The sequence below is a fragment of the Callithrix jacchus genome, chromosome 5 (genome assembly GCF_049354715.1).
Source record: "Callithrix jacchus isolate 240 chromosome 5, calJac240_pri, whole genome shotgun sequence".
In the NCBI taxonomy this organism is placed as follows: Eukaryota; Metazoa; Chordata; class Mammalia; order Primates; family Cebidae; genus Callithrix; species Callithrix jacchus.
In genome coordinates, this window is record NC_133506.1 from 118309530 (window position 1) to 118323384 (window position 13855).

General features: G+C 50.3%; 1 protein-coding gene across 6 annotated transcripts; it reads right to left on the minus strand.

Moving 5' to 3' along the window:
• Window positions 1–1394: 1394 nt before the first annotated feature.
• On the minus strand, window positions 1395–13566 carry CDK5RAP3 (CDK5 regulatory subunit associated protein 3). Of its 6 annotated transcripts, none has more exons than XM_078374253.1 (14): window positions 13535–13566; window positions 13190–13235; window positions 10516–10647; window positions 10135–10235; window positions 9714–9762; window positions 8838–9016; window positions 8499–8635; window positions 8187–8331; window positions 7050–7160; window positions 6272–6350; window positions 4818–4906; window positions 2427–2632; window positions 1895–2066; window positions 1395–1730 (listed from the first exon to the last, which is right to left on the minus strand). In XM_078374253.1, the coding sequence occupies exons 3-14, from the start codon at window positions 10556–10558 to the stop codon at window positions 1665–1667; spliced, it is 1377 nt and encodes a 458-aa protein (XP_078230379.1). In that variant the 5' UTR covers window positions 10559–10647; window positions 13190–13235; window positions 13535–13566; the 3' UTR covers window positions 1395–1664. The 6 variants fall into 6 exon arrangements, with proteins under 6 accessions (XP_078230379.1, XP_008995691.2, XP_035157246.2 ...); XM_008997443.5 differs by having other exon boundaries at window positions 13489–13561; XM_035301355.3 differs by having other exon boundaries at window positions 13190–13321; window positions 13489–13561.
• Window positions 13567–13855: the final 289 nt, after the last annotated feature.

The window sequence follows — 13855 nt, forward strand, 5'->3', positions numbered from 1 at the left end:
CTGGGAAATGGCCAAACCTCAGTGAGTACTACTTCCCCTCTATGACCTTAGGTGGGACAGGGAAAGCAGGTCAGGTGCTCATCTGCAAGGGCACAGGCAGGAGCTTTGGAGGGCTGAACCAGGCCTGGGCCACAGTCACCTGGTCCATAAGGCTTCTCCCTAAAGCTCCATTCCTGTAAGTAGTGGAGTCTGAAAAACAGCTGGTGACCGGGCAAGGGATGTTAGAATGGGCAAGGGTAGCATGCCTCAGTGAACTGACGGCTACTGTGAGGCTGGCCAGACGGCCAATGGAGCCAGCAGCTGAACAGGCAGGGAGGGAGCTAGCAGGCATTCTCCCAGAGGGAGAGGGACCAAGAGCAGCAGGCATTTCCCTAGGCCAAGAGCTTCCCTCCTCAGCGCCGAGGGCAGAGTGCAGTCCACTCAGCTCCTCTATGCTCTGCTAGTCTGCAGAGTCTTACCTCCATATTCAACACCAATATTTTTCCTTTTCCAGTTCCTGGAATTCTTGTTTCAGCTCCTGATCCCCCAAAAGGAGGTGACCAGGCAAAGATTGGGGAGAAGTGGTGGGTTGACATAAATTGATAGGAATGGCTTCAAGCAGTTCATGCTGCCTTATCTCTCTCTCCTTTGGATAGCGTGTGTCCGCCGGAGTCCGTGGGGTCGGTGATTAATAGGGGCCATCACTCACTGTCCAGGACAGCTGAAAGGCAGCAGGGAGGGGGCGGCCCTCCCCAGAACTGAGATAACAAGCAGCAGGAATAATGAGCGGTGTCACTCCACTTTTCATTTTGATGGAAAGTCATTACGGGAGTCAACGCCAGCGACAAAGAGCCATGAATCAACTGCTCTGCTATGAAATTAAAATCGAATTGCCGGCCACCCTCAACCCCTACCCTTCCTGGGAAATGGGGATGGGTAGGTGGCTTGGGAGAGGGCTGCTATCCTGGGGTGGGCTCTATACGATCACAGAGTGGGCAGTTATGGGCAGGAAGTGGACAGGCAGCCAGGGAAGGTGACAGCTCCTGTCTCCACCTTGTTTATCAGACCCTTCCTCCTCAAACCGCATTTTCCCTCTGCCTGGAGGTAAGCTGTGATTAAAAGGAAAATACGGCTTTGCTGGCTCCAACAAGGCTGCCGCCTGACTGCTCCCCTCTGGCTTCTGGCCTGAGTCTGGTTATGGAAAGAAGCCCACACGCAGCCATCCCCAAGCCCCTTGCTGCACCATTTGTACATCTGGGGTCCTCCTTATCACCAGAACCAGAGGGAAAGTCCTCAACTTGGGGCTCCACAGTGAGAGCTGATGGCTTGGGTAGCCCAGCCGGATCAAGAACTCCATGAAAATAGGTGCAGAACCTCAACTGCAGGCTCAAAGAAGCAGCATCAGAAACTGTCAATACCGAAGCAAGAGTTTTTTTCTCTTTTATTGAGTCCACTACACTAACTAGAAGGAGAAGCTGTGGTTTTCACCTGATAGGTCACAGGGCCAATCACCACTGCTTTTTAGAGAGAGCATGGAGAGTACCATCGGGTGTCACTTCCTTCCGGCGGCTTTCCATCCTCCAGTCAGCCTGGCCTTTTGCCTTGAAGGGCCCCGAAACATCAGCCTTGGCTATCATCTTCATCCCAAAGGCTGAGAAGATGGGCAGGCAAGAACACGGAAGGTTTCACAGAGAGGTTCCCATCAGGTTCACAGGGCGCCCGCTGTACCTCTTGGAGATGTCAGCTTCAATCTGAAAGAGCGATACCAAGTGGGTGGAAGCAGGGGAGCTCAGGCCTTGCTCTGCACAGACTGGGATATATACAGAAAGAATATGCTTGCTTCCTGAGAAGGACAGGGGAACTGGGAGTGGGTATTCCAGTCCTGCCGATGGCAGGTTTCCCTTTCCTGTCTCACCAGCTTCTGTAGCTCCTTGGTCTTCTCCAGCAGCAGGTCTAGCTTAGGCTCCAGGGCCGCCTGCTCCTCAAGTGCCTCCTGCTGCTTCTGCACCATCAGCTCTTTCTTCAAAGCCAGTAGCTGGGACTGCTTCAGCTTTTGCTGGAGGAATTCAGTCACTCGGTCCACATACCTGTGCGGGGCACTCAGGTGAGTGCTGGGGTAGCTGTGTACCCTGAGCATTCCCATTCAGCTGCTGGGGAGGTGAGAGGCTTGGGAAACCAAACCCCCAATTGGCACATCCTTAAACCCTTTCCTTGTAAGGAATACCCACTCCCAATTCCCATGTCCTACTCAGGAAGCAAGCAGATTCTTCCTGTATATATCAAACCACCTCCTCCTGCCCCAGAGAACCCCTATCCCCAGTGGATGGCAATGGCCAGGAGGCAGTGATGGGAACTAAGGAGTCATGGAACAAGACTCCTTACAAGAGTCATACAAGGAGGCAGAGCTGCTCAACATGGCAGAGCCTTGCGTCAAGGGGAAGCCAGACCTTGGTGAGTCCAGGATCATAAACAGGTGTTGCAGTCGAAGATTGACGAGCTGGCCAATCAGATCCTCCAGCACTGACACCATAGCAACCATCTTCTCTTTGGTTTGGCCCTGCAGGATGGCTGGAGCCAGCTGGAACTGGCTCACAGACAGGACGTCTGCCTCCTCACTCAACTCTACTACTCTCTGGCATAAGAAGATCTCAAGCTGAGGACAGAAAAAATATTGGTTCAGGCTGGACACGATGACTCACACTTGCAATTCCAGCATTTGGGGAGGCCGAGGTGGTAGGATCACTTGAGTCCAGGAGTTTAAGATCAGCCTGGGAAACAGTGAGACTCTGTCTCCACAAAAATTTTAAAAATTAGTCAAGCATGGCGGTGCACGCCTGTAGTCCCAGCTACTCAGGAGGCTGAGGCGGGATGATCACTTGAGTCCAGGAGTTCAGGGTTATAGTGAGCTATGATTGCCCCACTGCACTCCAGACTAGGCGATAGAGAAACTGTCTCTTTTTTTTTTTAGCAAAAAAAAAAAAAAAAGGAAGAAAGAAAGAAAAAAAGAAGATAAACTGGTTCAAACTGAGAGAAGAACTCAGAATCTAAGCCCTCAGACTTAGAAATGCAAAAATGAGATGTGAGGGCTAAACTCTGGGTAAGGAGGGGTTATTTCCTCTGAACACTGTAAGCACTTGGAGCAGACTACTGTCACCACCCTTCAGCCCCCCACTGCTATCTCAGCCTAACCCTTTCTCCCCAGCCTGGATTAGATAACTAATAGAGAGACTCAAAGAGTTCTCTCTGCTCAGGGTAAGTATTTATTTTGTCTTCATGGGAGGAATGAGATTCAGGGAACAGAAATAGATGTTTGAGAAGCACTGGATTAAGGCAAGACTGAAAATAATACAAGAGCCAGCCATATTATCTTATCAATCCTATTCTGTCATAAAAACTTGACAGATGTTGGCCTGGCGCGTTGGCTCACGCTTGTAATCCTAGCACTTTGGGAGGCCGAGGTGGGTCGATCACTTGAGGTCAGGAGTTCAAGACCAGCCTGGCCATCATGGTGAAACCCCATCTTTAAAAAAAAAAAAAAGAGGCCAGGCATGGTGGCTCATGCCTATAATCCCAGCACTTTGGGAGGCTGAGGCAGGTGGATCACAAGGTCAAGAGATTGAGACCATCCTGATCAACATGGTGAAACCCTGTCTCTACTAAAAATACAAAAATTAGCTGGGCATGGTGGCGTGCACCTATAGTCCCAGCTACTTGGAAGGCTGAGGCAGGAGAATTGCTTGAACCCAGGAGGCAGACGTTGCAGTGAGCCGAGATCATGCCATTGCACTCCAGCCTGGGTAACAAGAGACAAACGCCGTCTCAAAAACAAACAAACAAAAAACTTGACAGATGTCTTTTGTCCTCCTCTCCCTTGAGGCTAGGAGGAGCCTCTGGGCAGAAAGAGGAGAGAACTGGGTAAGGACAGAAATTTCAGGAGGCTCTCCAAACCAGCAGGCTACTGGGAAGGGAGCAGATCTAGAGATTAATAAAGACAGGACCCTATCCTCTCAGCCCCACAACAAAGGTCCAAGAACGCTGGCTCCTTACGCTGAGCTGCTCAACCCCTTAGCCACAGGGGTCGTGCTTAAACACAAATGAGATCATGTTCCTAACCTGCTTGAAACCTCCAACAGCTTCCCAGTTCCCTCAGAGGCAAACCAAAGTTCAGACACTATGTCTCTGAGCTCTTCTTCTACTCCCCACCAGCCCCCTCTCCTTAGCCACACCGGCCTCCATGTTGCTGGTCAGCTGTGCAAGGCCTGCTCCCACCTTGGGACCTCTGCAGTTGCTCCCTCTGGGAAGCCCTTCTGCCAGACATCTGCATGGTTTTCTCTGCATTGCCTACAGTCTTGATTATAGGTTACCTTCTCAACAAGGCATTTCCTGACCACCATATAGAAAACCACAGGCCTTCCTGACATCCCTATCATCTTCCCCGCTTTCTTTTTCTCTGTGGCACTTAGTGCCATCTAGCATCCTGCACATTTTACTATTAACTTCTTTCCAGTCTGCCTTCCCCATTAGAATATAAGCTCCTCCCACAAGGCATTTGAGTTAAAAAAAAAAAAAAAAAAAGAATATAAGCTCCATGAGGTCAAGGACTTGACTGTATTGTTCACTGCCCAAGTTCTGGTGCCTAAGACTGTGCCAGGTGCCTAGGAGGTACCTGATAAGTAACTGGATGAATGAAGGGCATCTAATATGTGAGGCTCCTGCTGCAGGACACAGAAAGCACTCATGTCCTTCACACAAATAGGAAGGGCCAGGTCAGGCATCCAGAGTAAGGCCTCCTATGCTGGCGCCATGCCTCCCTCTGCATCTCTCAAGGATAACAGTACCTCCATGAGCTCATCAAGGAACTGATTCCGGGTCTCAGTGTATTCAAGAAGTGTCAGAGCATCTGGGCCCCTGGCAACACCTTCTGGAGCTGCCAGGAAGAGAGACACAGAAGTGATAAAGTATTAGAAGGCTGGAGAAGGAAAAGACCCTCAAGTTTGAGAAACCCTGGAGGATTAATATGGACAGGCTCGCTGTGCTAATGCCACTTCCTGTTCCAATCTAAGGGGTAAGGTCACCTTTTCCCAGGTGTCTCAGCTCTAATCAGGCAACACTTTCCAACCCCCACCCTGACAGGAGGACCAAAGCTAGGTTCAGAAGGGTGGAAAGGACTGCTCTCTGCTCTGATGGAAGGTGGGAGGTAAAGTTTCATCCTACACCGCCCTCTAGTGGCTTAGACACCACTACATCTTTTCTAGGAGGATATAGCTCTGCTGCTAGGGCGGGGGTCATGTCACACTCTAGGGCCCCCTGACTCCCCTGGAACCCTCCTACCATAACAGCTGGCCCACATTTGGTCTCTAAAAAGTTGAGAGTTTCAGGCCGGGTGTGGTGGCTCATGCCTGTATTCCCAGCACTTTGGGAGGCCAAGGCAGGCAGATCATGAGGTCAGGAGATCGAGACCATACTGGCCATGGTGAAACCCTGTCTCTACTAAAATACAAAAAATTAGTCGGGTGTGGTGGCACGCGCCTGTAGCCCCAGTTACTTAGGAGGCTGAGGCAGGGGAATTGCTTGAATCCAAGAGACGGAGGTTGCCGTGAGCCAAGATCATGCCATTGCACTCCAGTCTGGTGAAAGAACAATACTCGGTCTCAAAAAAAAAAAAAAAAGTTGAGAGTTTCTAAACTAATTTTGTTTTTGAGACAGAGTTTCACTTATGTTGCCCAGATTAGAGTGCAGTGGCACAATCTCGGCTCACTGCAACTCTGCATCCCGGGTTCAAATGATTCTCCTGCTTCAGTCTTCCAAGCAGCTGGGATTACAGGCACGTGTTACCACGCCCAGCTAATTTTGTATTTTTAGTAGAGACGAGGTTTCTCCATGCTGGTCAGGCTGGTCTTGAACTCCTCATCTCAGGTGATCCGCCCGCCTCAGCTTCCCAAAGTGCTGGGATTATAGGCATAAGCCACCATACCATGCCTGACCTCTAATTTTAAAAACCTCTCTTAGGCCAGGTGCAGGAGAATCACTTGAACCCAAGAGGCAGAGGTTGCAGTGAACAGAGATGGTGCCACTGCACTCCAGCCTGGACAACAAGAGCGAAACTCCATCTCAAAAAAAAAACCTAACAACCTCTCTTGGTCCCCCTCCACTCACATCCTCATCAAGGTTTTGAGAAACAGTTAAATGTATGAGAAGCCTCATCTTAGCGCTGCATTTTTTCTGTTTCTATACAAGTGGGGACCCTTGAGCACCCCACTTTTGCCAGGGCTGCAGGGGATGGTGCACTTACCCTGAGTTCCTGCTTCCAGCACTGTGATCTGCAAAGCAGCAGCATCGTCTCCCCAGTCTATCGCATCACTTCCAGGGTCCTGGAAGGAGAGCAAAGAACTCTAGCAACGATGGGAGAATTTTCCTGAGCCAAGGAGTCAGAATAAACCAAAGCCTTTGATGAGGTCAATGGCTGCACATTCCAACTCTATTAAGGACTTGCAGCCCTGACTTAGCTGGCAAAGACAGCAGTATGGCCCATTTATATGGCCAACCTCATCCCTGCTCTGTAGTGTTCCCACCTGCCTATACCCCCACACCCTGGACCAAACACCAGGAAAAGGGACATCAAAACTTATCTCTGACATGGGCCGGGCGAGGTGGCTCATGCCTGTAATCCCAGCACTTTGGGAGGCCGACGGGTGGATCACCTGAGGTCAGGAATTACCAGCATGGCCAACATGGTGAAACCTCATCTCTTAAAAATTAGCATCGCGTGGTGGCAGGTGCCTATAATCCCAGCTAATCGGGAGGATGAGGCAGGAGAATTACTTGAACCCAGGAGGCGGAGGTTGCAGTGAGCCAAGATTGTGCCACTGCACTCCAGCCTGGGCAACAGAATGAGACTCTGTCTCAAACAAAACAAAACAAAACTCTGACATGTGATGTGTGAAACTCTGCCTTCGACTCTACCTGGTCTTAGGGCTATGAACTTCAAGTGATGCCTTTACAGACAGAAATTACACTTGTCTTATGGTTAGTGTAGTGATCAGAGAGATGGACTAAGAGGGCCTCCTCACCTTTGAGTCTGATTCCAGGGAGATGCCCCAGTCAATTCCAGAAGCCCCGGCAGAGAAGCCAGAGTCAGTCCCCTCAGACATTGCCTCCACCCCAAAGTCGCCCCAATCAATCTAGAAACGGAAAGAGAGTGTTAGCTCATGAAAGATGAATTTAAAAAGGGCTGGGTATGGTAGCTCATGTCTGTAACCACAGCACTTTGGGAGGCTCCCCTGGAACCCTTCAGCCCAGGAGTTTGAGACCTGCCTGGGCAATATGGCAAAACCCTGTCCCTACAAAGATGTTAATAAAAAATTAGCTGGGAGTGGTGGTGCATGCCTGTAGTCCCAGCTACTAGGGAGGTTGACTTGGGAGGATCACTTGAGGATGGGAGGCAGAGGTTGCAGTGAGCCAAGATCATGCCACCGTACTCCAGCCTGGGCAACAGAGCAAGGCCCAGTCTCAAAAATAAATTAATTAAAAAAGGAGGGTGGGGCTGCCTTCCCATAGGCCTCAGTTGCTTCTGTAGAGAGCACACTGTTCAAATACAGTGGCCTCTAAGCTCCCCCAAAGAAAGCCCATCTTCAGAAAGATCGCATGATGGAGGTTCCGAGTTCAAAGCGAACCACCTTGCAAAGCCTCTGCAGCACTCACAGAGAAAAATATATACTTAGGGCCGGCGTGGTGGCTCCTGCCTGTAATCCCAGCACTTTGGGAGGCTGAGGCAGGCAGATCACCAGGTCAGGAGTTCAGACCAGCCTGACCAACACAGTGAAACCCCATCTCTACTAAAAATAGAAAAATTAGCTGAGTGGGGTAGCGCACGCCTATAATCCCAGCTACTCAGGAGGCTGAGACAGGAGAATCACTTGAACCTGGGAGGCAGAGGTTGCAGTAAGCTGAGACTGTGCCTGTACTCCAGCCTGGGCAAGAGAGTGAGAGTCTGTCTCAAAAAAAGAAAAAGAAAAATACATACTCAGAAAAATAAAAGTAAGGGAGTAGGGCCTCCTGGGCCCTTGTACCTACAGTCACTCTCACACAAAACCCCCTTTCTTCCCTCTGGGACTCTGAATCCAGGTCTTGGGTTGGGCTGTTGGGGGTGGGGAGGAAACAAGTAGGTCCCACTCTTCTCCCACAGCTCATCACAAGGCCCATCTTACCGCATCTTCTGCCACCTGCTCAGGAGGCTCCTCAAGGTGGGGTCGCTCCACCACAGAGGGCTCTGTTCCTGTCCTCCACTCATACACCGTTGAATTTCCCCGCTTCTGCACGAACTGCAGCATTGGCAACACCTGCTCTGTGGAGCTTCAACAGAGCACACAACTAACTCTCCTGCCGACCATGCATGAGGCCAACACTGGGCTTTGGCCTGGGTCACATGGTCAAATGTGCAAGGCCCCCACAGGTTCACAGACATGAGCTGGGGAACACAGGCAAAATGAGCCCACCAGGAGAAACTGAGGCCTCTTTACCTCTCACACACAAACCCCACAAAGGCCTGGTACAGGTCGATGGCTTCCCCCAGGGACTGAGCTGCTGCCCCAGTCTCAGCCAGCTGACTTGGCAGGTCCTTCACCAGGGCCAGCAATTCTCCTCGGACATTTTCACCCTAGAGAGGGAAGAAGAGGGGAACTGAGACAGAAGTGGTGAGAGGCGGAGTACAACAGACTGAATAAAACATCCAAAGACTGGAGAAAAGTGAGACCCTGGCCCAGAGGAGGCACAACTGGGCTGAGGGATCAGACAGGGTCAGAGGAAGACAGACAGGGGCCCAGGTGTCCTCTGGCTGCAAAGAGGCCACCACTGCTCACCATGATGCCATACTCCTTGCAGGAGTGGTAGAACTGCTCCCGCATCTCGGTAGCCCCTGCCTGGCACTCCTCCTCCTTGCGGCTGTATTCCTGCCACAGCTGCTGGCACTTGGCAATCTGCTTCTTCAGTGAGGGGATCTCATAGTTGACATTCCGAACCAGGAGGCTAGAGAGTTCCACTGAGAAGGGCCCAGGAAATTCAGCCCAGGACACCCTCACATGAGGTAGACATGTCCCAGGATGCACACACACGCTTTGTGGTGGTGGTGAGCATGAGGTCAGCTTCCCAGCCCCTCCTGTTACCAGCTGTGGAGCCTAAGACAAGTTAATTAACCCCTCTAATCCAACCCTGATCTGTAAAACAGTGACAATAACATTTATTGTGAAAATGCAAAAGATAATCCACATGATACACCAAGCACAATTCCTTGCATTTAGTAGGTGCTCAGTAAATATTAGCCATTATTATTATTTATACTAAACCCAATCCAAACACAAGTTAGGCACTTGATATTGCTCCCAGGAGAACCTGTGCCTCTTCTGCCTTATGTAGAATGGGGTGGGAGGAGCTGCACACTTCTCCTTACCAAGAGGTGAGTGGTGGAGGACCCACACACACACCTGCTTGCTGAGGCATGGCGAATGCCCACTTCCGGCCTCCTCCTTCCCCCAGCATTCCACCCAGTGGAAAATCAATCTGTGGGTGGGAAAATCAATTCCATCAAAACCAATTGATTTTACCACCTACAAATAGGCAACATCTACACTCCAGCTTCTTCCCACTCACAGACTGTGCCTCCTATAAACCTGGTATCTCAGGACTCTGGAAGTGGGCTTCCCCACAGATACCAGGGCTCCCAGGCTGGGCCACTTTACCTAAATAGGTGTTGTCCTTCTCATACAGGGCTATGATCTCCTGCCAATCCTGAGTAAGAACAGAAAGAGGATGTTAAGCCAGAAAAGCACTCAACAGCCACATCCCAGCTCAATCCCTAAACAGGGGAAGTTCTCCCAGCTTTCACATCACATTAAACACAAATTCCTTGTCCTTCTTTCAACTTATACTGCTGGCTGGACCAACCACTTTAAGAGTGCAGGTGATCCCCAAAGTAATGGGTCTGAAAATTAAATTCAGGAGTAGGATCTACTTTTGGAATAAACTACAGAGACAGAGCAAAAGTTCAGAAAATATTGTATGTAGGCATCTCCACTGGAGCCTGAGAGAGACCACAGAGGCGATGACTCATTGGACTGGAAGTCCCCAGCCACATACTAACAGCCCTTGGCCCACACTTGCCTTCATCCGCTGTGAAGAATATCGACCAAAAATATTTTTCGTGGAGGCCTCTGTGCCTTTGAGAAGGTCCACGATTCTTAGGCAGTGAAAGTAGTGAATGTCTGGAAAGCAAGAGACAGGACTTTGAGAACTACAATATCTTCCTCACCTACTCTGGCCACTGCTGGTAGTTGATTCATGTGTAATATACTGCCAGTAACTTTAGTGTGTAGCTTTTCCTTTGATCATTTCATGGTGGAAGAAGCCAGCAACTATACCTCAAATAAAAATTGCTCTCTCTCTAAAGGCCAGCCCTGGTGGCTAAATAACAAGGGAGTAGCTCAGCTGATACATACTACCTCAGCAAAGAGGGGACTTCAGTGACAGTCTCTAAGCACTCACAGGATCCAGACAGCAGCTGGGCGATCTCTTCACTCTCTGGCATGTCCTGGATGGCAGCATTGATCTTCTCTCGGATCGTCAGCACCAGACTCTGCCATTTCAGGCTGCAATGTCTTCTGTCCACCAGCCAATCTACATAAGAAGCATCCACATTAAAGCATTCCCATTCATATCACCAAAATTCCATCACTAATTCAAGTGAAATACACAGTCTAAAAGTTGTCTTTATATTGTTTTAAAGTGTTGAGGTCACGGGAAGATGGGAATAAAGACAAGCACAAAGAGATGACTGGGCTGACAATCTGACTTCATTAGCAGTGTGATTTTTATGGAGCAATTGCCTCAACACAGGGATAACAAAAACTTTAAATTGGTCTTGACATGAAAGTGCCACTTTTGACCATTCTGAATTACCCATAATATTTTTGCTTCTATGGGTAATTATATCTTTCTTCCTGACAGAGGATGCTGCTCAACTTCCACTTCCTCAGGGCTGGGATTAGCCATGACAATGGAAAATACAAGATGGTTATGCCAAGTACTGGATGAATGAACAGCTGCAAAGCCCCTAATACCTACAGTGCCCTAAGGAGTAGATAATCTGACTCTATTCTGAACAGTGAAGTATCACCCTATACACATGAATACCAATGGGACCACCTCTTAAAGTCTGGGCCCAAATTTGTGGCTTCAGAGCCATGCATATTTCCTCAGTGAGGGCTAAGAGCTGAGCTTTGTGGTCAGATGGTCCTGGGTACTCATTACCAAGTTTTTGAGCAAGTCTTTCTACTATTCTGTGCTTCAGTTTCCCTACGTGTAAAATGGGGAATAATAAGACACTGACCAGAAAAGGGAATGCAGGTAAAACACTGAACAGCGTGCCTGGCCCATGGCAAGGACTCAAAATAATCATAGTGATTTTAGGCCGGGCGCAGTGGCTCACGCCTGTAATCCCAGCACTTTGGGAGGCTGAGGCAGGCACATCACGAGGTCAAGAGATCAAGACCATCCTGGCTAACATGGTGAAACCCCCCCTCTAAAAAATAAATAAATAAATAAATAAAAATCATAGTGATTTTAATAATGTCAAGTGCCTAAAACAGCACCTGGCACAAAACAAACCCTCAATGAATGGCTGACATTTTACTGGTCCTTTTCATGACCAAGAACAAGCTCACACACCAAGACCACACACAGGCTGAAGGGCTGGTACAAATCTGAAGCGAGCCTAAAGAAGCTCCCCTAGTGGCCACCAAGCAGGACTGACTAAATGGCCCTAGAGTGGTGAATACAGAACCTAAACTCCCCAACCGGTCAAACACTGGGGTTTCACACTAGTATCAGTAATACTCCATCTGCTGTAGTCCTGTAAGTTTTCAGAAAGAAAAATTCGGTTGATGTCAGAGAACTAGAAGCAACGGACTGCGGTAGTCAGACACCATCTTAAGGACAAGACTAGCATCAAATCCATTAATCCAATAAGCATTTTAAAATGCCAGGAGCTGTGTGATCAGGTGAAGAGGGCTTCCTTGAATCTGAACTGGGGAGGAGGTATGTGGTCCCCAAACAGACAACCTGGAGATGGCCTGGACACTAAAAGGTCTTTATTTCCAACTGGGTCTTAGGTCCCTCTTCCTCCTAAAATCAAGGGGGACATGGAAGCTTTTTATTTTTTTTTTAATTTATTTTTGAGATGGAGTGTTGCTCTGTCACCCAGACTGAAGTGCAATGGTGTGATCTCGGCTCACTGCAACCTTGGCCTCCCGGGTTCCAGCACTTCTCTGCCTCAGTCTCCTGAATAGCTGGGATTACAGGTGTCCACCACCACACATGGCTAATTTTTGCATTTTTAGTAAAGACAGGGTTTCATCATCTTGGCCAGGCTGGTCTTGAACTCCTGACCTCGTGATCCACCTGCCTCGGCCTCCCAAAGTGCTGGGATTACAGGTAGAAACCACCACATCCGGCTGGAAGCTTTTTAAATGAGGTGTTTTTTTTTTTTCTGGCACAATGCAAATGTAATGGACTGGGTCAGACAGACTAAGTTCCAATTGAGATGTGCCACTCACTTAGTAGTTGACTTTTTCTTTTTTATTGAGACGGAGTCTGGCTCTGTTACCAGGCTGGAGTGTAGTAGTGCGATCTCGGCTCACTGCAACCTCCCCCGGGTTCAAGCGATTCTCCTCCCTGCTTTAGCCTCCCGAGTAGCTGGGACTACAGGCGCGTGCCACCACACACACACACACACACAAATTAGCCCAGCTAATTTTTCTATTTTTAGTAGAGACGGGGTTTCACCATGTTGGCCAGGATGGTCTCAATCTCTTGACCTTGTGATCCGCCTGCCTCGGCCTCCCAAAGTGCTGGGATTACAGGCGTGAGCCACCGCGCCCGGCCAACTGACTGTTTTTAAGGGGAGTCATTTATCCTGTCCCTAAATGGTACGATTTGATAACACATTAAAGGAGAATACGCAGCTCAAACAGACTCTACAGAGGGTTCCTTCCCGCTGCTCTAAGGGAAGCAGTTCTGGCCTCAGATGTGGCGTAGAACAAGGCCAGTGATCGACACCTCAACCCGGGCTTTCAGGCGTCAGAGGACCCGGGCGTTGGACACAGGGGGCAACGAACAGGCCTCCCCCCGACAGCCAGCTGCGCGGGGGCGCCCCTCCTACCGAGCAGCTTGCTGGTCTGGATGTCGATGGGCACATGCTGATGCTCCTGACGGGAAGACGGGAGGAGAGGGGCGTGAGCGCGGGAAGAGGACGTGCCACTCGCGCGTTCACTTCACGGTCCCAACCGCCACCCTGAGGGGCCAGAGCGATGGGCTGAGATGAGCCGCGCCCGGAGGGAGACCGGGGACACGGGTTAGAGGTCCAGTGTCAGTCCCCCGCACACCCAGCTCCTGTCCCCACACCTCCATCTTTCCTCCACTTCCGCTTCAAGCTGCAGACTCTGGCCCGCCCCACTTTACCATCAATCTTGTGGAGTTGTGGCGGAGCCTCAGTTTAGACACTGACCGGCCTCCTTCGGTCACGTAGCCGCCTTCCGCACAGCCAATCAGGGCTTACGCTCCACTCCGGCCTCAAGCCCCACCCATCCCAAGGCTCCGAATGGCTGATCTCGGGAGGGGCGGGAGAATGGGGACAGCCAATGGGAGACGCGAGGCGGGCTCAGGGCCGGGGGCGGGAGGGGGTGCGCTGCAGCGGCAGTGCAATGGCGACAGGCGGCGCCCGAGAGCCCAGCCTGACAGTTGCCTCCCCTCAGGCACTAGGTCTTCTCCGCGCGGATTAAGGTGTCTGCGGACGGGGTCCTAGCGCAGATCTGGGAGGCCGCTGCAA